The following is a 24,863-nucleotide window of genomic DNA, read 5'->3' on the forward strand; positions in this document are numbered from 1 at the left end:
GCAGGAGTTCAGTAAGTAAAGCCCAGGCCCTAGCTCAGGGTGGGGCAGCACCAAGAGGCAGGGCTCAGACCCTCAGGCAGGGCTGAGCAGCAGTTCAGTGTGTAAAGCCCAGGCCCTAGCTCAGGGCGGGGCAGCACCAAGAGGCAGGGCTCAAACCCTCAGGCAGGGCTGAGCAGCAGTTCAGTGTCTCAAGCCCAGGCCCTAGCTCAGGGCGGGGCAGCAACAGGTACAGGGCTCAGTCCCTCAGGCAGGGCTGAGCAGCAGTTCAGGTAAGTCCAGGCTCCTAAGCCCAAGCGGTGGGGTTGAGGGGGAGACTGCCACCCATGAGTGGGGTGGCAGGGGGGACACAGGCCCACCCACTCCACTGTGTCCCAGCCCGGGGCCCTAGCAGCTGCGGGGATCCGCTGCAGTCAGTGGGGATCCTGGCCTCAACACACTGACATAGGCTCAGGGTCAGCGGCAGCCAGACTGGGGTCGGCTATCCCCGGGCCACTTCCACTCTCCCCCTCCACTGGTGCCTGTGTCGTTGCGGCTTCAGCCGGGGGGCCTACCAGCATCGGCTCCTCAGGAGAGGGGTACCGTGGGCGGCTCGACTCCTCCTCGGGTACCGGGTTCGGGCAGGCTCGGCCAGTCCTCCTCTGGGTACCGGGCTAGGGGCAGGTTCGACCAGGTGTCCTCTGGGTACCGGGCTTGGGGCAGGCTTGGGGCAGGCTTGGTTCGCTGGAGCTCGGGCACCAGCGTCTGTCTCTCCCGCGGTCGGGCTCCAACTGAGCGCTGGGCCCGGGCTTTTGTACTTCCTGTCCCGCCCCTTGACTTCCTGGGGGCGGGGACAGGCGGCGGTGGCTCCGCCCACTGAGGCAGCTGATCTGGCTTATCCCTCTCAGGTGCGCCTGGGAGCCAGGCCGCCTCACTACATGGGGCCTGTCTACTGGTGCCAGGTGTTGAGTATGTGCAGGCAGAACCGAGCCAGTGTCAATGTCCAGGCCGGAGGTCGGCCGGGTGGGCAGAAGTATGAACCAATGTCCATATCCATGCAGAGGTCGAAGCCATGTAGTTGAAACTGAAGGTGTTGGGGAAGATCAGGAGGAGGAGGAGGCAATGCTGTGCAGCGGGTGGGTGGAGGGCCTGGAGCAAGGCTAGAGAAAGGCAAGGAGAATACTGAGCCGGGTTCAGAACCCAAATCTGGAGCCAAGAAGGGTCATGCCAAAGTCATAGCTAGACACTGGAGTCAAGAGCCCAGCCAGAGTCAACAGCGAGAAACCGGAGGGCAGGGAAGGGCAGGGCAGGGCGTACATGCGGGCAGGAATGAGGATGACTTACTGGAGCCTGGAGACCCCTTATCGGGGGACTCCCTTCCTAGCAATAACAGAAGGACAGCGGGATGACAAAGATGTCTCTGAGCCTGGGGACCAAGCCAAGGGGAGCTCCCATCCAGGCTGTGTGCCAGGACCCCATCACCCTCCCTGTTCATTTCACACGCACAGACCCCCTGGCCGGAGGGGAGAATAAAGGGCAGAAGTGAAGGTGCCCCTGGGGGAAAGGCTCTAGGCCGGGACCCAGTCCACTTCCCAGATCTACACCCAGGATTGTGTGACCAGGCCCACAGCCCTTCCTCTGCGTCTCAGTTCCCACCTGCCGGATGGGAGGCTCCCCTGCCCCAGGGTGTTCGGGGGGAGTTTCATTCCTGGCTGGGAAGGGCTCAGATACCAGGTGGGTGGATTGGGCCCCAGGTGGGGGATGGTCGGACATTCGCTGCATCAGAGGTGACAGGGGCCATGGGAAGGTCTGAGCAGTGATGATGGGGGAGGGGCCCCATGTCAGGCCACCCCTCCCAGACTGCAATGGCTATTGAGCACAACCCCTGGCTCTGCGGATGCTCTCACTTCTGGGCCAGCCCCACAGCCTGATTCTTCCCAACCAGTATCTGGCCTGGGCCCAGCCCCAGGGGTCGGGGTGGGGCAGGGTGTCCAGAGCGAGGTGCTCAGCCTTGGTTTCTCTCAGTGCTGCGGGGGGCTCTATGGCCGCTCCCCCCAGCCCTTCCCCCCAGGCACAGTGAGACAGAGCAGTACCTGCGGCAGGGGGTCCGAGCTGGTCATGCGAGGGGGCGGGGGCCTTCAATCCTGCCCCACGGAGCACAGCTCCTTCAGGGCGTCGGGCAGCTTGCCCATGAGCCTGATATTAAATAGCTGTCCCATGATTTTGTTTGTAATTTCCCCCTGTTGCAAGGGAACAAGGATCAATCAGAGACTCCGACACCCATGAGAACGAAGGGTATTAACGGCACCGGGAGCCAGCAACATTTCCTCCCCACATCTGAGGGACGGATTCCCCCGCCCAACCCCCGAGACGAAATCTTGTCTCTTCTCTAGTGACTTCCATCCCCTCTCCCACCATTGTGGAATGAACTCCTGCCCCCACTCCTCTCAGTCCCCCCGCGAGAACTGTTCTACCTCCCAACCCAGCGGGAATCCAGCTCCGCTCCCCGGAGTCCCCTCAGCCACCCTCGCCCCCTCCAGCCGAGGGCTGGGAGGCTTTGGGCAGTAGTGCCGGGGGGTGAGAGGAAGTGGACACCTTTCCCCAAGGGATCCCCATGTCCTTAACGTGATGCCATGGGCAGTGGCTCTGGTGAATGGGGCACTTATGCAGCCTCTGCTGACTGACTCCACCACATCAGCCAGGCTGCCCTGCTTTGAGCTGCTCAGGGGAGAAGCTGGCACTGACCAATGGCACCTGTCTGGGGTCACCCTCTCCTTGCTCCCTGGTCAGCGCATGGGGATGGGATGGGAGCGATTTTCAATGGCCTGGAGGTGAAAGGCCCTGGGGGTCTCTACCCAGGTGACCCCTCTTTGGTTACCTCGTCCTCTAGCAGCTGGCCGGCTTCCCCCACGATGGAATACATCAGCACCAGGCCAGCATGGCTGATGCGGTTGTGGGGGTGGTGGATGGCCAGCAGGCCCGCCTGGAGGAAACTCCTCTTCTGGTCTTCGGTGAATATTTCTCCGAAGACCTAAAACCAAAAGAACCAGAGCCCTTGCAATGGCCCAGAACCAGGCTCCAAATCCCTCTAGTGTCTCACAAGGTGGAGAAGAGTCCTGGGGCAGCCAACCTTTGGGGTCCCATGGACCAGGAACCCCCTTCAGTAGGAGGCTGCAGGCACTGAGGCCTCCAATAGCTCTTATGGAGCAGGATTCACCGCAGGTGCCATGAGATGCTGGGAATGTGTCTGCGCGCTCTGGAACCCAGCTCACACAGACAGCCCAGGACCCCTGCTGCTCCCAGCAGCGACAGCTCCTGCAGCTCACCCACTAGAGGTTCGGGGTCTTTTAGATCTGGATCATTCCCACGCCTCACCCCACGGACATTCCCAGGAGCCTCACATACTCTGTGGAAATAAGGAGCAGGCTCTTGCCCTGTGTCCATGACACACTCACTGCAGCGGGACACAGCTCCACACCTGAGCTGCTGCAATGCACCGGCGGAGAGTCCTTACCTCTCCCACCCTGGCCAGATTTCTATATCCCAGGCACTTGGGGTCATGGAGCCCGTCCTGGCACCACAGGTCTGCTGCCTTCCTGGTCTTGAGCCCTGGGAGAGAAAGACACACCCATTGGGGAGGTTTGGCCTTCCGCTTTCAGTGCCTGTTTCCTTCTGGGTACACACTGGCCAGGCTCCTCCTGGCATCCGCGGCCCAATGGAATCGCAGGGTCCATGCCAGGCGGGTTAGTACCAGAAGGGGATTTGTTTCAGCCCTCACAGTAATCATGTGACCCTTACGGTCATTGTGCTCTGGGAGTGGGTGCCTGTTCATGGGGTGTCTAATACTGAGAACCCTCACACCCACTGAAGTCAGGATCTGGCCCTGGCTACCTGACTGGTGACACCCTACAAGCTTTGTGTCCATCTCCTGTGGTGCCTGTTCCTGCCCCTGCCCTCATGACGGGCTCTTTCCTCCATGTGTCTCAATAGCTCCGTTCCTGTCCCCTCACGAGCTGGCTGCCCCATATGGGGTGGGCTGATTTCCTGGGCTGGGGACAGAGCCCGGCTCTGAGATAAAGCAGCCAATTTCCCTGGCACTTTCACACTCATCTCCCTCATTCAGAGAGAGGGGGATAGAAGGAGTCATCATCTAAGCTGGGGTCGGTCTCAGAGGAGGGGGCTTCTTTCTGTAGGGTCCCATTGCCCAGCAGAGGAGTCTCAAAGGAGGGGCCTTGTTTCTATTGGGGTTCCTCTTTCCGCTACAGCGGTCTAAGCAGAGAGGCCTTAGTTCTAGAGGCGTCCCAATGGCCAGCTGGAGCTAGTCTCCCAGAGGCTCGTTTCCATGGGGTCCCATTGCCCAGCTGGGTTTCTTACCCCTCTTCTGGAGCAGGAGCTTGTGCAGCCAATTGATCCCACCCTTGGCATGCCGACTGATGTCACTGGCTGGGTGGTATGCACAGAGACCCAGCTGCAGCACAAATTCACCTGCCTTGGAGAAGGTGGAGGAGGTCTGGTGGAAGGAGAAGGAGAGGGGAATCCATCACCATTCTCCCTTCAGCGCCCCAGCGCCCCTGGACCTGAGCTCTGCTCCCACCCTCTGTAGGAGGCACTGGGGAGAGCAGCGAGAGCCCTCTTCCTTTCTGTCCCCAAGGGAGCTCGGAGCAAAGGGAGCAGGGCAAGGGCCTCGCTGAGCACTCGCTGCCTCGCTGCTCCAGAATAACAAGGGCCAGGCACGACCCTGCCAGCCAGCGGCCTATGGAACGCAGTCCCCACGGACCCAGGGGGACCAATTAGCCAGGGGATGAGGAACTTGACTCTGCAGGACGCTGGGGTCAGAGGTCACTTACGTCAAATCCAGGCAGGGAGGTAGCAAACTGGAGCAGGGCCGCGCTGGTCTGGACGGCCCTGGCTCTCTCCTGGGTGTTTTTTGCCAGGAGAGAGCGATGGATGTGCTGGGAGAAGGAGGCAGGGAGGGTCAGCGGGCAGGCGTACATGCTCTACAAACCAGCCTCTCCCCTCCCAAGGGGCTGAGATTTTGTGCTCAGGGTGGAGTAGCCGAGCCCTGGTCGCAGAGCTTGAAAAGGGGGTTCAGTCTCTCAGGCCCCAGCCAGGCCTGGTGCTCACTGTTAGTGCTTAATGCAACCATGCAGAGCTCTGGCTGACAGTCCCAGCTCCTTCCCCCTGCACTGGCAGCTCTGGGAAAGTGTGGCCGGCTGGGTCCAAGCTGGGAGGACACAATGGAAACGTGGCTCTTCTAGTCTCTCCTTTGCTGCCCTCCCACAGGGTTCAGGGGCAATTCCACCCCAGACCGTCCATTCTACTCACCTCCAGGAGGTGCTGCAGCTTCTCCACGGTGGGGGTCTCTGTTAGGCAGCCCCTGAGGATGGTGTCCAGGCTCCGGAAATGGCGGTTGTGCAGAGCCTGCAAGAAGAGGGAGCACCCGTCAGTCATGGGACACGGGGCTACAGCAGTCAGGGGACAATGAGGAGGATTCTCCAGGAGCCCTGGCAAGACTCAAAAGGCGCATCCTGGCCTCTCCCATTCACATCACTCCAGGGACACTTAGCAAGAGTTCATGGCCGGATGCCTGCTGCCTCATTAATCCTTGCTCTGAGCAGTTCTCTGGGCAGGGCCTGGTACCCAGCAGAGTATGGATCAGCCAAACTGCAATGGGTGGGAGGTAGGATCCCCGGGAGAGTCCAGGCAGGAGATCAGAGAATGAGGAGAGGAAGGAAGGCTGGGATCAGCCACGGAGGGGTAACGCAATCCCCTCTGAACCCCTGATCCATGAACAGCACGTCAGGATCAAGGCACATGCCCTGGACCCCAGACCCAAACCAGCTCCAGGGCTCAGGACCTCCATGGGGTTGGACAGGGAAAGCCGCCCGCTTCCCAAAACCAGTGTCTCCCTGCGCAGACAGGGGTTGGAACTTGGACAGTGTCTGCGAGGACCTTGGCCTGTGTGGGACAAATGTCCCCACTTTGGGGTGCCAGATAACAGAGGAGATGTGTCCCCCCATTGGGGATGAGGGATTCTCTTGTGCAAGACCCCCTGCCTGGGTGGGGACGGAACAAGGAGCAGGACAGACTGGGTGGCAGCGCAGCTGGGGGATTTTTGTACCTCAGCTCTGCCCTGCAGGTGCTGCTGGATCACCAAGATGATGTCTTGCTCCTCCTCCTCCTCTTCCTCCTCCTCTTCCTCCTCCTCAGGCCACGACACCTGGGCACTGGAGGTATCTGCACCAGGGAGGGAAGGAGAAAGTTTAATCCCTTCTGCTGCTGGGGGGATGCAGTGGACAGAGAAGGCTCCATGTTTCCCCTTTCTCTGTAAGGAGCCGCATGGCGGCCAGGGCCCCACCCTGCCCCTCCCAGAGATGCCCTCAGCCCCATCAGCCTCAGGGCCCTGTGGCAGTCAGCCCCCCACCCCAACATGATCAGGGAGGCTGGAGCTCCCCAACTCCGCCCAGCATCCCCTGCCATGGGGCGTGTCTGTGCCACCCCCACTGGTGTTAGTGGGGTCACGTGGGTCAGTCCCGGCGCCTTGGCGAGCCGATGGGCACAGGGTGTTACTAGTCCCCCACCGCCCCAGTCCTCCTCCCTTTCCCCTGGGTCTCCCCTCACCTCCAAAGAAGGAGCCTTGAAAGACAGGGCTGCCAGACCGCACGGAGGAGCTTCTGGCCCCGCAGGAGAATGCGGAGCTGCTGGTGTCTGCAGCGCCGCAGTCCCTCAACTCCTGCTCGGGGCTTGCAGGAGGCTCCTCCATGGCCAGGGTGGGGCTGGCGGGAGGCTCCTCTGGGGCCAGGCTGGGGCTGGCGGGAGGCTCCTCTGGGGCCAGGCTGGGGCTGGCGGGAGGCTCCTCGGGGGCCAGGGTTGGGCTGGTGCAGGGCCCCTCAGCTGCCATGGTGGTTGGCGGCTCCTGCTGGGCCCTGGGGCGCAGCTCCTGGCTCCTTGGCTTCCTGCAAAGGAAGCCCCAGAGCTGCCGTCCCCGGCTCCTGCCCTCCCCTGGCTCTCTGCTCCACAGCTGAACCCGGGGCCACCTCCGTTTCGGCCCAGATGGTGCCTCAGGGTCAGCTAGAGGAGCTACTGTGTTCCGCCTCCTCCAGCAGGAGAAGCAGCTCCTCCCTTTCCCCTGGCCACGAGCCTCTTCCCCGCCCGTGGGGACAGAGGGGCCGCTCCGCCTGGGCAGGCTGCCTGATGTCGTCTTCTGGCTGTGGAGCCACCTGCCCGGCCTTCCTCCTGAGCATCTGCCTGATTCGCTCCATCCTGGAACAGAGTGGGGAGCAGCCATGAGTCTGGCTTCAAAGCAGCCTCTCATTAACGAGCCTGCCTGCTCCCTGCCCACCTCCCTTTGCTGAGGCAATTTCTCCTCCCGACACCTCCCACCCCAGGGCACAGGAACCCTCAACCTGGGGAACAAACCCTGACAAGGGACGGGCTGGGAGCCGTAGTGGTGGGATATTCCCACCACACTGGGGATGGTTCTGGAGAACTCCACTTACTTATTCTAGATCAGATGGAGCAGGATGGCAGATGCTCAGGGTTGCTCCTCTCTTCACCCTCTTCAATCTCCACACCCAGGTGGCCGGCAACGGGTGCCGCTCAATGCCCTGCCAGCAGGGCAAGGGGTAGACACCAGATATCGAAACTGGCTGTGAAAACAATACAATGCCACTAGCGGAACGTTCCTGGGACACTCCATAGCTGTACCCGGGGCCACCTCCATTTGGGCCCAGAAGGTGCCTCAGGGTCAGCTAGGGGAGCTGGGGTCTTCCTCCTCCTCCAGAAAGCCAGAGCTGGGAAGTGCCAGCAGGACTCGATTCCCAGTCTCCCTGGCTCCGAGTGGGACCTGTTGTAGTGATTGACGGATTTGCTCCTTGTCCCCCATCCAAAGCCAATAACACATCTCTGGGTTGGCAGTCATGAGTTAGACCCTCTCAGCACCCTTCTGTCTCCTGCAGCCCTCAGCTGTTCCTTGGATTGCGGTGGCTTGGACGGTAACAGGAGTGGATATTGTTACTGGCTCACTGGGTGGTTCTAGCCAATGAGGGTCTCAGTCTAGCCTCAGAGGCCCACACCCCCAGACACTACAGGTCAGGGTGGATTGATTTCATTCCAAATGTTTTGTAGTTGTATTTTTGAGTTATTTTCCTAATGAGGGATTGATTCTCATGAAATTCTTAGTGGTGGCCGATGACAGAACACGGAGCAATGGTCTCAAGTTGCACTGTGGAAGGCTTAGCTTGGCTATTAGGAAACACTAGTTCACTAGGAGGGTGGTGAAGCCCTGGAATGGGTTCCCTAGGGAGGTGGTGGAATCTCCATCCTTACAAGTTTTTAAAAGGTCAGCTTGACAAAGCCCTGGCTGGGATGATGAAGTTAGTTGGTCTTGCCTGCAGCAGGGGGTTGGACTAGATACCTCCTCAGGTCTGTTCCAGCCCTAGTCTTCTATGATGCTAGGAATAGGGATCCATTCAAACATGTTGACTTGCTGGTTTTGCAGGATACAGAAAAACAAAAAGGTTGACTCAACCATTTGGTTTCATTTCAAACAAACTGAGGTAAAGAAGTATCTCTAGTTCGTGCCCTGAACTGATTGTTCCTGCTCATAATGTCCTTCCAGATTTTAGAAGTAGTAGCTCACACCTCCTCCTCTCTAGCCTTTATTCATATTTTACAAGGGGAAAAGAAGCCTTCATCCTTTTCGAACTCCCAATCAGTTTCTTACATTTGAATGAAGTAGCTGCATCAACTGGAATGAAGAAAATATTCTTTCTGCACCCGCAGAAGAGGCTAGTGCTGCCAAAATCTGGCTGAGTGTTTCAATAACTTCTGGATGCCCAGGTGCTTAGGCAATGACTTCCAACAGTTCAGTGCTTTGACTTCCTCTGACACTTGGCAGCAAACATGGACTTCTTCATATATGTACTTATTTAAATTACTTTAATAGGCTGGAGCAACTAGAGGCCTTAACATCACTTGTCATCATTTCAAATTTTATACTGGATAAGTTTAAAAAAAAAAAACTTTTTCAATATAAATTTAAAACACCCAGTTTAAATAAAAATAAAATCTCTTTTGGGGGGATTGGGGTTGGGCTGTGAAAAAGCCACTGATTGGTCTTGCCCTTGATTTTAAAAGAACTACTTCATCTGAGAGAATCAGAAACTGCTTGTATTCTAGTCAAGGAGAGGAGGCAGCAAAATTCATCCTAGCAGTAATCTGTTGGGCCTTATTTGCTCAGCCTCAAACAAACAAGCGTGCAAAACTCTAGCTAGTCTCTTTTATGTAGGCCCAGCTAAGAGGTGGTGGGAGGGGCAGGAATGCTGTCTCCGTCCCGGATCCAGTAGCAATTGCACAGGATATTGCCTCAAAACCTACATTTTACTGCCAAACTCTCTAAGCCATTCCTCTCCTGCGCTTCCTGGTTTCTAAGTTTCAAATCCACAAAACCTTCCCCTTGACAGTCACTGCCCAGGTGGTGCAGCAGGCAGAGGAACCTGAGCAGTAACATTGTGACACCAGAGGTAACTCAGCCACCTGTCGCTCCCTGACTCCACTAACCCGGAGCATAAACCCGAAGCCTGAGCCCTGCCTTGGGCATCGCTCCCACGGAAACCTGCAGGCTCATTTACTGACTTATGCAAATCACCTGTGGAGAGTTAGCACTGACTGGCTGAATTCACTCAAGTCACAATGCCCTTCAGCTTACAGCACTAATGGAAGGGCACAGGGTGGAAATCAGGCTTTTCTGGTGACCCGTTTTCCAATTGAGAAGAAGGGACAAGAGGGAAGGAGGAAGAGGGAAGCAAAATGGCCACATTCCAAACGCCCCCAGCGAGTCACAGATTAATTCCAAGCCCAGAGGAAACCACTGTCGTCTGACTTTCTGTTTCACTTCGGCCATAGAATGTGCCTCAAAATAATTCCCATAGGAATTAGAACAGGTTTTTAGTAAAACACCCACGCTTGATTTTAAAAGAGGCCAGTTGTGGAAAATCCAGCACAACCCTCAGTGAATTGCTCCAAACTCTGATGTTAAAAATGCTCCTCGCCTTATTTCCAGTGTGTATTGGTCTAGCTTCAACTTCCAGCCATTGTCTGCTCATAACCTTTAACTGGTAAAGGGAAGATGGAGGCTTGCTGCAGCAAGGCTCCAGGGCTCTGCGAGGTTCCCCCTGCCCCGCATCCCTGTCCTGCCTGGCTGTTGGCAAGGGAGCTCTGTGAGGTCACAGATGCCTCACTCATAGAATCATAGACTATCAGGGTTGGAAGGGACCTCAGGAGGTATCTAGTCCAACCCCCTGCTCAAAGCAGGACCAATTCCCAACTAATTGTCTTTGCTCAATGGGCTGAGTTCCTGCCAAAAGCTTTTGTGAAGTCACTGCCACACCCACCTTTCCCTGGCAGGCCTGACCTCTGCCCCTGGCCAGCCCAGCTGGATGTTTGAGCTGCACCCTGGATCACCCCACTTGCTCATTATTGATTCTGGGGAGCAAGCAGGCCACCCAGTAAAACAGCAGAGTCTGTTCCGCACCCCACGCTGAGTTTTTCATAGAGGCATCGGTTGTGAAACAATTCAGTCTCCTGATGTGGCCTCTATTTCACGGGCTATGAAATTTCACACTCTTAGCACCCTATTGAGCCCAATTGCTTGTAATTCACTAAAAGGCACCTTCCCAACCAGTTATGATGGTAGGACACCAGGAAACAGAGACTCCACCTCTCCCCAGGGTAATTTCTTCCAGTGGCTAGTCTCCCTCACTGTCATAATTATATTGGAAATTGACAACCTCTGATAAGGGCCCAATTTATGACAATCTTTTAAATAATTTAAATAGAAGAGAAAAAATAACGTTCAGTAGAACATGTTCACTGCCAAGCTTTTCAGACAGTCGCACCACTGATGTGATAGCTAAGGCCCCGGAAGCAAAGTAGCTGAAATGCTAACCCAGCTTTGGGCAGCAGTAAAGGTGCAGAAAATATTGTCTTCCTTTCAGTTTATTCAAATCGTTCAGTTCAATCAACTAGTTTGTTGAAATTCAAGAAAACCATTGGGAATTCTCAAAACAGGCAAACTTGTTTTCCTCCCTCAATCTAGGGATAAAAACTAGGGGATAGATCTACTGGTTCATCAATCTAGAAACTCGTGGAGACAAGAATGTATCATTTCACTTCACTAACCACACATCAAATTGCCTTTGTTTAAGAAATTTGTTAGTTTGAAATGCAAAACATTTTGATACAACTTCTTTCTTATGCTTCTCTTTCTAGCTCTGGCATGCCCTTGCTGTGTGACCAGAGAGGTCACTTCTTTCTCTTTCCTCGGTATCATGGGGGATGGAGAAAATTCTCTCAGCCCTAGCAGGAGAGAGATTTGAGCAAGTCAGGCGCGTTAGGGTCCTCGTGCTCTAAAGGACAATGGGCGATTGTTGTTTGGGGCAAGAATCCCAACAGAGTTGTTACTTGTCCCCAACCAAAGCCAATAACACATCTTTGTATTTTCAGTCATGAGTTAGACATTCTGTCTCCTCAGCCCTCAGCTGTTCCTTGGATTAGGAGGCTTGGATGGTAAGAGAACTGGAATTATTTTACTGGCTTCTTGGGTGTTACTAGCCCATGAGGGTCTCAGTCTGGCCCCCAAGGCCCACACTCCCAGACACTAAAGATCAGGAGGGTTGATTTCACTCAAAGTGTTTTGTATTTGCGTTTTGAATTATTTTCCTAATGAAAGATTGATTCTCACGAAATCTTAGAGCTGGCAGATGACAGAACAAGGAGCAATGCTCTCAAGTTGCAGGGTGGAAAGCTCAGATATTAGCACAAACTTTTTCCCTAGGAGGGTGGTGATGCCTTTGAATCTGCTAGGATAGAGTCCCCTATCTTGTATTTAGAGCCTGTATTTTTTCTTACCTTCTACACAGATGACAATATCTTTGTGGTTCTCCTGGCTGAGGGGAATGAGAAATGAGAAACACACAGGAATGAGAAACACACGCACAGACTCTCTCCTACAGCAACTGTCTCTGAGAGACCACGAGATGGAGGCTTGCTGCAGCAAGGCTCCAGGGCTCTGCGAGGTTCCCCCTGCCCCGCATCCCTGTCCTGCCTGGCTGTTGGCAAGGGAGCTCTGTGAGGTCACAGACGCCTCATCATCTTTGCCCAATAGGCTGAGTTCCTGCCAAAGGCCTTTGTGAAGTCACTGCCGCACCCACCTTCCTGGCAGGCCTGATGTCTGCCCCTGGCCAGCCCAGCTGGATGTTTGAGCTGCAGCCTGGATCACCCCACTTGCTCATTATTGATTCTGGGGACCAGCCAGGCCACCCAGCAAAACAGCAGAGTCTGTTCTGCACCCCACACTGAGCTTTTCATAGAGGTTATGAAACAATTCAGTCTCCTAATGTGGCCTCTATTTCACCGGCTATGAAATTTCACGCACTTTGCACCATATGAAGCCCAATTGCTTGTAAGTCACTAAAAGGCACCTTCCAGAATGACAGGCAGTTTTGACGACAAGACACCAGGAAACAGAGACTCCACCTCTCCCCTGGGTAATTTGTTCCAGTGGCTAGTCTCCCTCACTGTCAAAACTGTGTGCCTACATCTCCTTTGAATTTCTCTGGCTTCAGCTGGCAGCTGTTGGTTCTTGTTGTGCCTTTTTTGGCTAGATCGAATTAGCCCTGCCCTGTGAAATCCGATCTCCCCGTCCTGCTGGACCCCTCAGCCAGGAGAACCCAGTAGGGGCCTCCTAGCTGTTTCTCTGCCCGGCTGGGGACAGGACTTCCTCTCCGTGGGGATATCAGACGCACCTGCAGAGGCAATGCAGAAGTGAGTGCGCTGCATCAGCCCGGCGTTGGGCTCAGGGCTTTGCTCTTGGCAGTTCTGCTCCACTCACGTCTGGGTGCCCGGACTCAGAGCTTCTGGCCCCTGTGGCTGCAGCCAGTGCTGGGGCACCGGGCTCAGGACTTTCATGCCCTCCCCACTCCTGCTGGCGCCTAGGTGCCTGGGCTCGGCTTCTGCCTGGCCTCTGCAGTGAGTGCTCAGGGCTTCCCTTGCAGTTCTTTCTGGGGCTCAAGGGTCCATTTCTCTGGATGCCCCGAAAATGGTAGGAGCCAAGGTGCTCCCAAGTAGTCGGTAGGAGCTGAGGTGCTGCCAACAGCAGGGCCCCACCTGCACATGTGGGAACCTCCTCTAGCTTCAGAAAGGTTGCTGGCTGCTGCCCTTGGAGCCCAGGTCTGAAGGCAGCACAGAAGTGAGGGTGGCAATGCTGTGACCCCACCACAACAACCTCTGAACTCCCCCATTCTCCCAGGTTGATGGGACCCCCATGGTTACAATACCATGAAATGTCAGGTGGAAACATCGAAATGGTGACGTTGGTCAATTTCAAGGCCAGAGGTTTGTAAACTAGTCAAAGTGAGCCCTGAATTTGGTAGGGACCTGGCTATTATGAAGGCCTGAGCAGGTTTGCACTCCCAGTTCTCCTGAAAGGCCATGGAGAATTCCTGCTGCCTGAGAAACTTTCCAGAATAAGTTACCAGGACTGGGAGAGAAATGAAGGAAACCAACCAAAGCCTGAGCTAGGATGGAGAGCATTGACCCAAGCCGTGTTTGAACCCCTCCAACCCCACCTGCCTGCCTGCGGTGAAACGGACCGAGGGGCACTGATTTCTAGTTGTGAACTTGCTACCGACCGTGGGCTTCAGCACAAGCCGTACAGCCCATACTCTGAACTCTTGGATAAACAGCAAAGCTGGCTTTTCCGAAACCTTTCCACCCCAGTGCCCTGCATCCACTTGGGATTGTGCCCAGCAGAGGCTGGTGGAGGAGGGAAGGGAGAGGAGGCCATGCAAATGTTGTGGCATCTGCACAACCCCCCAGACACACACAGCAATGAAGGGCATAATATCCAGGACAGTAACTGATTTGGCCATAACCTACCAAATCCTCAGTGTTGAAAGTCCAATTTCTCTAGAGAACAATGGGAGGGAGGGGTTAGAGAGCTGCAGTAACCACGTGGACTTCCGGTCTCTGGCCAGGCACATCCCCTCTGCAGAGTTTTCACTGCTATTGTCTCCAAACTGGTCCTCCTGATCTGATGTGAGGTCACATCCTGGCCTTTAGGGCCATTGGCAGGATCTTCCCTGTTCCCAGCTGCAGCATCACCCTCATTATCCTGCCTGATAAGGATCCCACCAGGGCTCAGCTAAATGGCATGTGGCATGACAGGCTCTTTGCTGGGGCCTTGGCAGCGCTCAATCGAGATCTGAATCGGACGGGCACGGGCAGGTGCATTTCCTGACTTTTTACTGGAGTCCTGGACCCTCTCATGCTGCTGCTGCAAATGTTCCTTCTCGCTCAGCGCTCAGCAGCAGAATGCTCCTTGCCCTTTGGCTGTGCAACATCCAGACATCTAGTCCTGCTGCTCTGAAAGAAACCGTCTTCACAGCTCTAATCCTGGCAGATATTGATTAAAATCTTGCCATGCTCCTCTAAGTGTATTTGTGATTGGACGTGCTGCTTGCTAGGGGGGATTTTCAGATACATGAACTGCATAAAACAGAGGGAAAGACAAAAGGAAGCATCAACATGTCTAAGAACTTGAACAATATTTGAAGACCATATATTGGTGTCTAACTACCTCCTGCTGCCAGGAAATGCAACTGGTATTTTAACGACACACTCACTCCGCTTGTGCCTGACTTGTGATTCAGAGCTCTGAGGAATTCTGTCCCCTGGTGTTGGCAGAACAAATAAACCCCACCTCCCATTACACAATCCATTTGAGTTCAAGAGAGCGAGATCTCTATCTTGCAACAAGCTTTAACATTACGGGGCAAAGACTAAGATGAGAGGTCAATTTTTCTTGCAGTTCTAATACCCGAGGAAAACTCCAAATCCATTCTGTCAACCAAGAGAAAAGATTGTTTTTCTGTTCTCAAAGTGCTGATGCTTTTGACCCCAAAATGTTGTCTTCGTTTTCTCACAAAATAACTTGCAGTGAAATGGGACCAACTGCCTAAACTATCCTGAACGCTGCATGTCAGAGTTTGGGAATATCAGGACAGATCATCATCTGGCGTCAGTTGTCACGGATCCATCAGCATCAGCAGAGCTATGGTGATTTATACCAACCGAGTGTCTGGTCCATTGTGCTGTAACGAGTTAAAAGATTTCATACGCTGTGCATATGAAGATGAAAATGTAGGGTGGAAGGGGCCAAGGGCCGCTTGGCAATTTCAGCCTGGGCCAACTCGAAGAGAGTACGGCCTTTGGCTGAAGTAGGAAAAGAATAAACTGACCCACATGAGTTTATGAGGGAGGGGACACACTGAATACAGCAACACAGTATTATAAGGATTACTATGGCCCCAACAATACCCACCAAGAGTTTTTTAACCCACCCAAATTCAGGCAGCCAATTTCATAAGGCTCCCCACCAATTATAAGGTGGCTGGCCAGAGGAGTAGTTCTTAGCCATTTCCCTTAGATGTTTGGTACGTTGAAAAGTGTTAGGGTAGGTGTCATTTACAAAAACAGCATTTTTCATTTATGAGGGCGCAAGTTTTTCCTTGGGCTGCTAACATTATGTCTAAAGCCATTCGGTTTTGCAAAGTTAACTGGCGCAGCTGGGACATTTTCCCGGACTGATTTTCAAATAGAGTCGCAGTTTTATTGGTTAAAGATTCTAGTAGTCCCTGTAGACGGATGACACCACCCCTTAAGCTAATGAGACCAGCCCACCGCTGCCACGACAAACCATTACGGATATTAATATTTCTGAAAGTTTCACGGATGTTACGAACGTGGGGAAAATGAGGGGGAGTGAGGGAGATGCGAGAAGGCGGTGTGAGCCACGCTAAATAACATGACCCTGCCCAATCAGGGAAGAGAGAGTAATAAGCTTTGGGCCCGCACACCCAGTATGTTTCATACAGTGCGTTTCGGGTATTTCATTTCTTAAAGTAGGAGGTAACCCACCACCCGTTGGACCACTGTTCCCCTGGTAACGCAGAGGGGTCGTTGTGCGAACCGCAGAGGCACAATTTGGTAGTGGTGTTTTCAAAGTGCAGTGTAGTACTGCTTGAGCAGTTGTAGAAGACAATCGTATATTTCTTAACAATTAGTTGGACACCCTCGTGATCTGAACAGGGCTTCTTAAAATCTGTCTCTGAAGGCTTGCCCACCCATGAAAAAGTTGTATTGGGGTGAGGGATCCACATATGGGATAAGTGGGATGCGCAAGGCTTGAAGCCAAGATTTTTACTAAAGGCGGTGCCATTAAAATACATGTTGCATTTACTTGTTCCCACAAAAGTTGACCCTTTTTCTTTAACAAAACACAGTGATCCTGTCTGATTGGTTACCCTGAGATATTTGTTAATTGGCACTCCTGTTTTGTCCCATGTAAGATTGTGTTGGACTGGATCTTTTACTCTAGCCAGTGGCATTCAAGTTATATTAGCAGTGGTCAGGGGAATGGGTGCGAAGGGGAGTCCCTGTTCTGCATTTACTGGAAATTGAGTACATACCCAGCAATTACTTCTATTTTCTAAAATACGAGTTTTAACCTCGTGGGAATATTTAATAAAAGCATTATCTTCATAAGCAGAAAATAAACTAAAAAGGCATAATAAAAACATACAGTTGTCAGAATAAAAGGTCCTCTCATTTTTTTCGAGTCAATTTAAGTCTGATGTCTGAAAGAGGTAAGCTGGTCCACTGGTCAGAGGCAGTGTCCTCAGTGGTGGCAAGAGCTGCTGGTCCATCACTGTGGTTCACTACGGCTGGCTTGACGTGGGAGTGGTGGATCCAGGATTTGCGTCCTTCCAGGAACACTGCAGTCTGGGTTGTTAAAAGAACCTGGTGGGGTCCAGTAAACCTTGGCTGGAGGGTGTTGCCACGAACGAACTTTTTGGCCCAGACGAAGTCCCCTGGTTGGAATGGGTGGACCTGTTCTTCCAGCGGCACGGTCTGGGAAAACTGCGAGGCTTTCCAAAGGGTACGGAGGCGAGCCTGTAGGGAGAGAAACTGGCACGTAGTCATATGATCCCCTCCCAATAGTGAAACATCAGCACGTGGTAGCGCCCCGCCTTTGAAAGGGGGGTGTCCACAAAAGGTTGGTCGTGCACCTGTAAAGGCATTTCTTTACTTACACCTATATTACTCACAAAAGGTTTGGCGGAGGCAGCCTCTGGGCTATCCTCAGGGGAGGGATATGCATCCTGCTGCATCTGCTTGATCTTTTGCCTAGTAATTACTCCTCCCAAGGTGTGCCCTTCCATTTCCTCCTTATCCCTCTGCAGAGATTCCGATCTGGAGTCCTGCAGATTCCCCTCTGCGCTCTGGAGAGAGTCCCCCTGCGGAGGAATAGGGGCAGGTGCAGTGGGGACCAACTGACGAGTCAAAACACGCCGTGGTTTATACTCTTCATCGAAATAACATGGAGGGGATTCACTCTCGGGAGAATACCTGACTGCCATAATTTTTAAAGATTTCCACAGCTCTGCTGCTGTGTCCCAACAAAACCAGTAACATAACTGTCCCGGATGGTCTTTTTCGATCTGGCTCCTTACTCCTCTTAAGGCGGCCTGTTCGAAAGAGCCATACGAAGGCCACCTCATCTCCGGGTCGACCAATACCACGGTATACCCAGTCCAATGTCTTACACACAGTGTGTACAACTTCCTCCTAGACATTCCTGTCTGTACTGGGAGTTTCCCTTCATTCCATAACTTATTTACAATCCCCAGCGGACTCTCAAGAGGCACGCTAGTCCCTTGACCATGGTGTCTGACAGGAGCCCTTCCAACTGGCGTTTATCCTGCTGTCCAGTACACGACCCCTCAATATTGAATTGGCTGGGAGAAATCTCCCGTGGCGCCTGCCAATTCGTATATGAGTGGTCTGACCACTGGACAGAGGCACCGCACCAGAAGGAATCCCGGACGAGCCCCCAAATTGTTAGGTAAAAAGCAAGTCCTTACTCACCTCTCCAGCACCCGAGTTCGTGCGGAGTTGGTATGGGGCTCACAATCTGTCAGAGACCAGACACCACTTCGTTGATCAACGGGCTCACACTATCCTTAGCTTAAAAGGCTTCGGAGTAAGTGTGGCAAGTTTATTAGGGTTGAGCATCAATATTTATACACAGAAGTAAACAAAGTGATTAACAGATCATAATGGTCATGCATAATCAATTAAGATTCTACAGGATAAAACAGGTTAAAATGTAAATTTGAAAAGACAAAAGGGGAGATGGCTACTTAAGGGGAGGGGGGTGTCATGAGTAGTTCGCAGGTCAGAGCTTTGAGTAAAAAGTTTCAGACAGAGACATCAAGTCTGGGTTAAGTTTAAGCTCATCAAAAGTTCAGACTCAACATCTATACTGGCAGTTTCAGTGCTAACACTTTTGTCACTCAGGGGTATGAACACGCCCCCCCCCCCCCGCCACCGCCCGCCCGCCCAACTGACAAAAGTTTTAGCGCTGAAAAGCGCCAGTATTGACAGCGCTTTATCGTTCAGGGTGGTTTTGTTTGATCGCCGGGAGAGCTCGCTCCTGGTGATAAAGTACAGCTGCACGGCACTGCGGCTGCGGTGCCGTAAGGTGCACTGTGTAGCCATAGCCTAAAAGAAGGTGGGTCTTCAGGACGCCTGAGTTCTTTACCCAGATGTGGGGGAGTGAAGTCTAGTGGTCAAAGCACCCATTTTAAACCCAGCCCTGGGAGAAAGTTGTCTAATGGTTAAAATAGAGGAGTGAGTCAGGATGCCTAGGTTCTGTTCCTAGTGCTGCTACTGAGTATGTGAACATGGCAGGGTGTTGGTTTGTGCCTCTGCCTTAATTTCGTCCTCTGTGAAATGGGTGTAAACATGCTCACCCAAAGCACCTTGCGATCCTTGGATAATTGGTTAAGTATAAAAGCAAAGAATTGCTAATCCATTCATAAAAAGAACAGGAGTACTTGTGGCACCTCCCCCAGCCCACTCTCCCTGTGAGGAACCTGCTAAGTAAGAAACTCCCTCCCCACTGCACATCCCCGGCCCCGGGCCAGCGAGGAGGAAGGACCCTGACCCAGGGTGTGACCGGTTCTTGGGAAAACAGCAGCAGGGAAGCCAGGCACAGCCGGAGAAATCCCCAGGGAGCTGCGGACCGAGCAGGCTGCGGGGGCGGGGAGCAGGGGAGGTGGGTCGGTTCCAGCCCAAGAGGAGGCGGCTCCAGTCTTGACTATAACCCGCTCCCGGCTCCGCATTGATTCATTGTTTCCAGCAGCCGTTTGTGGTTGTGAACAGAAGCGCTGCAAGCCCGGGCCAGGTGAGAGGGGACGGGACCGGACCGGACCGGCCCAGGGCTCTGAGCTTCTCTGCGCTCCAGGCGCTCAGTTCTCCGGGCGGGGCGGGAATGTATTTGTTTGGGGAAATTAGGGGGCCAGGCTGGGACAGGTGGATATTTTGTGGGGGCTGTAACCAGGCTGGGTGGGGTTGTTTTCAGGAGGCGAATGTGGGGGGCAGGTTTGATCTTTTGGGGTGATGGGTGGCACAGCGAGCTATGTAGAAACGGAGCATGCACAGTGTGGCTTGTGTTGATTTCCCACGCCAAGCCAATAGGTCAGGGGCTCTCAAACTGTGGGTTGGGACCAGGGGCGGCTCTAGGAAGTGCCCCAAGCAGGGAGGCGCGCTGCGGGGGGGCGGTCTGGTGTCCCCGGTCCCGGCTCCAGTGGACCTCCTGCAGACGTGCCTGCAGGAGGTCCACCGGAGCCGCCTGCCGCCCTCCAGCGGGACGCCCCCCCCAAGCGCGCGCTTGATGGGCTGGGGTCTGGAGCTGGCCCTGGTCGGTACCCCTCAAGGGGTTGTGAGGTTATTACATGGGGGGGGGGTCATGAGCTGTCAGCCCCCACCGCAAAGCCTGCTTTGCCTCCAGCATTTAGAATGGGGTTAAATATATAAAAGTGTTTTGAATTGATAAGGGGGCTCATGCTCTGAGGTTTGCTGTGTGAAGGGGAGTCACCAGTACAAAAGTTTAAGAGCCGCTGCAGTAGGTGGTGCCTTGGTTCTTTGCTAGCCCTGCCCTGTCGCTGTGGCCTGGCGGGAGTGAAGGCGAGACCCCTCCCCCAGTCCCTGCTGAGCTGGGGGAAATGACAGGGCTCCGCACGTTCTGATCTCTACAGTTCTCATCCCCTCTTGTGTTTAAAGAACAGGAGAACTTGTGGCACCTTAGAGACTAACAAATTTATTTGAGATAAGCTTTCATGGGCTACAGCCCACTTCATCGGATGCATGGAGTGGAAAATACAATAGGAAGAGATATATACAGAGAACATGAAACAGTGGGTGTTACCATACACACTGTAAGGAGAATAGGAGTACTTGTGGCACCTTAGAGACTAACAAATTTAGTCACCCACTCCTGTGATGGACCCACAGGGATTCAGGCCCAGCTGCTCTGGTGAAGGTTACAAACCAGTTTACTCTGTAGCTCCCTCTTCATTCCCCTGCATCATGGGAAGAAAGTGGTGCACAGACCCTGGAGTGGGAATTATGGACTTTTGTGAACCCTGCAACCAAGGGGAGATGCTGAGAAGAGGACTGTGGCCCAGGAAGGGCGAAGGGCTTGTGTTAATTTGTTTGGATTCTCACTCCTCCCAGAAGAGGGAGGACACTTGTTGCCATGGTGACTGTGGGGAGCTACACGGAATTTATTACCCAACTGCTGAAGGGAAACTGAGGCATGGCCAGAGTTCAACTGAGGAACAGGCTCACCGGATGCCAGGCCAGGTAAGGGCCTCTTCCAGAACCCATTCACTGAGAACTGGTGGCTGTGTGGATTATTTTGATGCACAGTTTTATGGTGCTTTGCAAGGTGATGGCATCAAACTGTGATTTCATATGTGGTTGTTCAGGTTATTGTACCCACCGTCCCCGTGGGATCTGTGTGCTGGCTAAGTGGTGTGACTAGCACCTGTCTGAGCTGCCCATCCTCCGCAGTATCTGAGCATCCTCCTTGGGAATCAGTGTTTTCCTTTTTCTGTGTTTCCCTCCCCAGAAGAACTGTCTGTCTCACTTTACTGTTCTGTATTGACACTCTTCACTGTGGTGTCTGTGCACCTCCCATGTAAAATCAATAGTTAGACCCTTAGTGGGCTTCATGGAGTCTCCTGCACTCTTCCCTTTTGAGGTAAAACTCTACGTGGGGTATGTTTTGGCTTTTTTTGAACTGGTTGGCTGGCTTGTTTCAGAGTTTTTTTGTTCTGTTATTGGGGGGGTGTCAGTGTTGAGTGTCGTCATTGTTATGGGGCTTCCCCTCTGTTTGTTGGGGAATCTGTGGCTGGGCACTGCTGCACCTGGACCTTCCTCAGTCTCTGCTGGTGAATTGACACCTTTAGTTTCTTTGGCTTTAGTTGAAATGTAGCAGCCTGGTACAGGGAGACTCCGTGCTCCTTCTGCTGAGTTTGCTGATGAACGTAAGAATGGCCAAACTGGGTCAGACCAATGGTCCGCACAGCCCTGTATCCTGTCTTCAGACTGTGGCTGTTGCTAGATGCTTCAGAGGGAATGAACAGAACAGGGCAATTATTGAATGACCTGTCCAGTCCCAGCATCCGGCAGTCAGAGGCTCAGGGACATTCAGCATGGGGCTGTGCCCCTGACCATCTTGGCTGATATCCATTGATAGATACATTCATGGAGGATGCGTCCAATTCTTTTTTGAACCCAGTTATAGTCTTGGCCTTCACAATATCCCCAGGCAATGAGTTCCACAGGTTGACTATGCGTTGTGTGAAGTAGTTCCTTGGATTTGTTTTTAACCTGCTGCCTGTAACGTCATTGCGTGACCTCTGGTTCTAGTATTATGCAAAGGGGTAAATAATAGGTTTTCTCTAACATTCAGGATTTTATAGACCCCTATCCTATCCCCCGTAAGTTGTCTCTTCTTTTTGTTTTTGTTTTTTTTCCCAAGCTGAACAATCCCAGTCTTTTTAATCTCTCCTCATATGGAAGCTGTTCCACAGCCCAGTCATTTTTGTCACCCTTCTCTGTAGCATTTCCAGTTCTAAAATATCACTTTTCAGATGGGGCTGCCAGAGTTGCATGCAGTGTGGAAGGTGTGGGGGAGCCCTGGATTTATCTAGTGGCATTGTGATAAGAAGACAGAAAATCTCTCTCCCTTTCCTAACAGGCTGTGAGCTGGTTTGACGGCCGCTGCGCATTGTAGTTCTTTGAAAACATCCGCTCAGTGACGCCAAGATCTTTCCTGAGCGGTAACAGCCCATTTACCCCCCGTCATTAGCTCTGTGTAGCTGGGATCATTTTCCAACCTTCCTCCTTTTCCCCAGCCTGCACAGAGAGCGGACGGGGGGCGGGAAGGCAGGTTCTGCACCCCGCAGTGCGGGCCCCGGCTTATCCCCGGGTCAGGGAGCGACGGCGGGACCGTCCGTCCTGGGGTGGGCGCCGATTGGCTCCGCTCTGACTTGGAGCCAATCAGAAACGGGGTGGGAGGGTCCTGCCTCGCTTTGGGACGGGTCACTTTTTTGGGCGCTGCGCAGGGCTCCGGGCCTGCCCACTCGGGTCTCAGGTGAGCGCCGGGCCGGGCAGCGCGTGTCTCCGAGCTGGGTCAGGGATGCACTGAATCAGCTCCAGGGACGCGGTTACCCCCAGGCACCCCCCCTCCCCCCTCCCCCTGCTGAGCCTTGGGCTCCGGCTGCCGCCTATTCCCAGGAGCCGCGTTGGGGGGATGCGGTGGAGCCGGCCGGAGAGAGCAGGGCTGGGGCCGCAGGAGCTGGTTTCCCTGGGGTTTGGGGGAGCAGGGCCCAGCTGGAGGCTGAAGGGGGGCAGTGGCCGCATCCTGGCGGCGGTGCGAGGGGCGGGGAGGCAGAGAAAAGCGGAATCCGGCTCCGCGCAGAGCGGCGGAACTTCGGAGCAAGAGCGGCCCTTGGTGCGGGAGCGGAGCGGCCTGAGGAGGGACACGGGCCCGGACACCAGCGCACAACGTGGGGTGGGGGGGACTGTGTCCCTTAGAGCCCTTCCAAGGTGCTGTGTCTGTGCCCCTCCCAAAGCTGCATCTCAAACTCACCCCCCCTCCAACTTCCCAGAGTTGCCAGTGCAGGGGGAGGGACCATGCACAGCCCCGCATTGTGTGCCCGTCACTCCAGACACACGGCGTGTGCACATCCCTGCCTGCACCCCACACCCAGCGTCCGTGGGCCCCTCTCCTGCCCAACTCCCAACTGAGGGCTGAGAGGAAATGCGGAAAACTTCAGTGAGGGGCCTGATGACACAGGAGGGGGTTGGTTACTGCACTATTCTGGGCTTTTGTTACTCTGGGCTTCTGTTCTGATGAATGGGGGATGGGACACCACAAACAAACCCACTGACCCTTATGCTGTCCTGACTCTGACATTTCACATTCTAGATCACCTGGGAGAGAAGCCAAAGCCAGGGACACTGCACTGACTGGAACTGACTATGCCACGACTGCGTAGAGCCATTTCTTGCAGCTGGCTCCAAGCTGATCAGAGTCCAGCACCCACCGCTGCCTCCCTGAGAGGAGAAATGCGGAAGGGAGCAGAAGCAGATCCTCCTGGACAGCTTCTTAACAGCTCCATAGACTTGAAGGGTTCTGGAGAACGAGGTAACTGGAGCTTCCCTGCCTAGGAACAGGCTGAACAGAGGAGATGCCTTTCGGGGGCGGGTGTAGCTCTTTCCTCCTCCCCACCCTTACCCCCGCCTCCTGCAGCAGAGGCTGTATTGCTCCAATGGACTCGGCTCGTGCAGCACATGCTCTCTTGTGTGGCAGTTGCACGTATGGTTTTTAGGACTGTACGTGTTCTACCCCCTTGAAAATGTTTGGCTCACGTCTCCCTGGGTCGCTCCTGTCACTGCTCTTTCCTTCTGTTTGTTTGTCCTTCCAGTGTGTGAGCTGAGGTGTTTGCACTCATAACCCATGCAGAGCCCTGCCTCCGAGCATGGCCAGGAGCAGGTGTAGCTGCCTGTGGCCACAGCACATTCATTTGTGTTTTGCCAGTGAATGTATCATGCTCTCAGATGTGTCTCTGGGCGCTAGGGAAGAGGGTTTGCTAAGATTGAACTCCAGCAGGGGTTCCCTGATTTACTCTCCCTGGGATGGAGGAGGCTCTTCCAAAGTTCCCACCAACCTTTGGTGGTTAATTATGACAACTCTGGATATTCATGTTAACCATATAAATGCTCAATCCCTTTTTTAACTTTCCTAAATTCTTTTTATCAATTTCCTGTGGCAGTGAGTTCCACAGTCTAATCATACATAGGCTGGAAAAAATAGTTCCTTTTCCACCTTTTTAATCTCATTGAATATCCCCTTGTTCTTATGTTCTGAGACAGGGAGAACAATGGGAAAGTGATAACTACCCCTTTAAGGGACAGGCAGGAGGCCACATCTGGCACAGGTGTAATCAAGGCGGCCCTGCCCCACCATAGGCCTGGGCTATCTGAAGAGGAAGAGGGAGCTGAAGGAGAGGGGAGTTAGAAGCCAGGCAGGCTGCAGCAAGTGGTGGTAGTTTCTCGCAGGCTGTAGGAGACCAACCTAATCAGCCTGAGGGTACGTCTACACTACGGGACTATTCCGAATTTGCATAAACCGGTTTTGTAAAACAGATTTTATAAAATCGAGTGCGCACGGCCACACTAAACACATTAAATCGGTGGTGTGCGTCCATGGTCCGAGGCTAGCGTCGATTTCTGGAGCGTTGCACTGTGGGTAGCTATCCCGTAGCTATCCCATAGTTCCCGCAGCCTCCCCCGCCCCTTGGCATTTCCAGGTTGAGATCCCAGTGCCTGATGGGGCAAAAATCATTGTCGCGGGTGGTTCTGGGTACAGCCTCACCCCTCCCTCCCTCCCTGACAGCGGCAGACAACCG

At 53.8% G+C, this 24,863-nt stretch overlaps 2 protein-coding genes and 1 long non-coding RNA gene across 3 annotated transcripts in view; 1 reads left to right on the forward strand and 2 right to left on the reverse strand.

The window, feature by feature from the left end:
* Positions 1-1,001: 1,001 nt before the first annotated feature.
* On the reverse strand, positions 1,002-6,739 carry LOC120394434. Its single transcript, XM_039518663.1, has 9 exons — positions 6,598-6,739; positions 6,197-6,213; positions 5,302-5,397; positions 4,824-4,928; positions 4,351-4,486; positions 3,491-3,585; positions 2,855-3,007; positions 2,070-2,216; positions 1,002-1,136 (listed from the first exon to the last, which is right to left on the reverse strand). The coding sequence occupies exons 1-8, from the start codon at positions 6,737-6,739 to the stop codon at positions 2,115-2,117; spliced, it is 846 nt and encodes a 281-aa protein (XP_039374597.1). The 3' UTR covers positions 1,002-1,136; positions 2,070-2,114.
* Positions 6,740-7,178: 439 nt separating this feature from the next.
* On the reverse strand, positions 7,179-11,946 carry LOC120394473. Its single transcript, XR_005592299.1, has 3 exons — positions 11,887-11,946; positions 7,476-7,625; positions 7,179-7,239 (listed from the first exon to the last, which is right to left on the reverse strand). It is a non-coding gene; the product is annotated as an uncharacterized LOC120394473 (long non-coding RNA).
* An 8,662-nt stretch (positions 11,947-20,608) lies between these two features.
* The window catches only part of LOC120394440 (C-type lectin domain family 2 member D-like), a 47,687-nt gene continuing 43,432 nt past the window's right edge, over positions 20,609-24,863 (forward strand). The window contains exons 1-2 of the mRNA XM_039518669.1: positions 20,609-20,745; positions 23,381-23,599. Coding sequence (XP_039374603.1) covers positions 23,434-23,599 — 166 coding nt within the window. The 5' untranslated portion in view covers positions 20,609-20,745; positions 23,381-23,433. The remainder of the gene's footprint in view (positions 20,746-23,380; positions 23,600-24,863) is intronic.

The sequence above is a fragment of the Mauremys reevesii genome, unplaced genomic scaffold (genome assembly GCF_016161935.1).
Source record: "Mauremys reevesii isolate NIE-2019 unplaced genomic scaffold, ASM1616193v1 Contig6, whole genome shotgun sequence".
NCBI lineage: Eukaryota > Metazoa > Chordata > Testudines > Geoemydidae > Mauremys > Mauremys reevesii.

Bases quoted from the DNA above. Each gene is read 5' to 3' on its own strand.
- LOC120394434 (XM_039518663.1), bottom strand. From the start codon at position 6,739: ATGGAGGAGCCTCCTGCAAGCCCCGAGCAGGAGTTGAGGGACTGCGGC. The intron at 4,929-5,301 runs GTGAGTAGAATG...TCCTTCTCCCAG, and splicing joins AGCTGCAGCACCTCCTGGAG to CACATCCATCGCTCTCTCCT. The intron at 3,008-3,490 runs GTAAGGACTCTC...TTTTGGTTTTAG, and splicing joins ATCTGGCCAGGGTGGGAGAG to GTCTTCGGAGAAATATTCAC.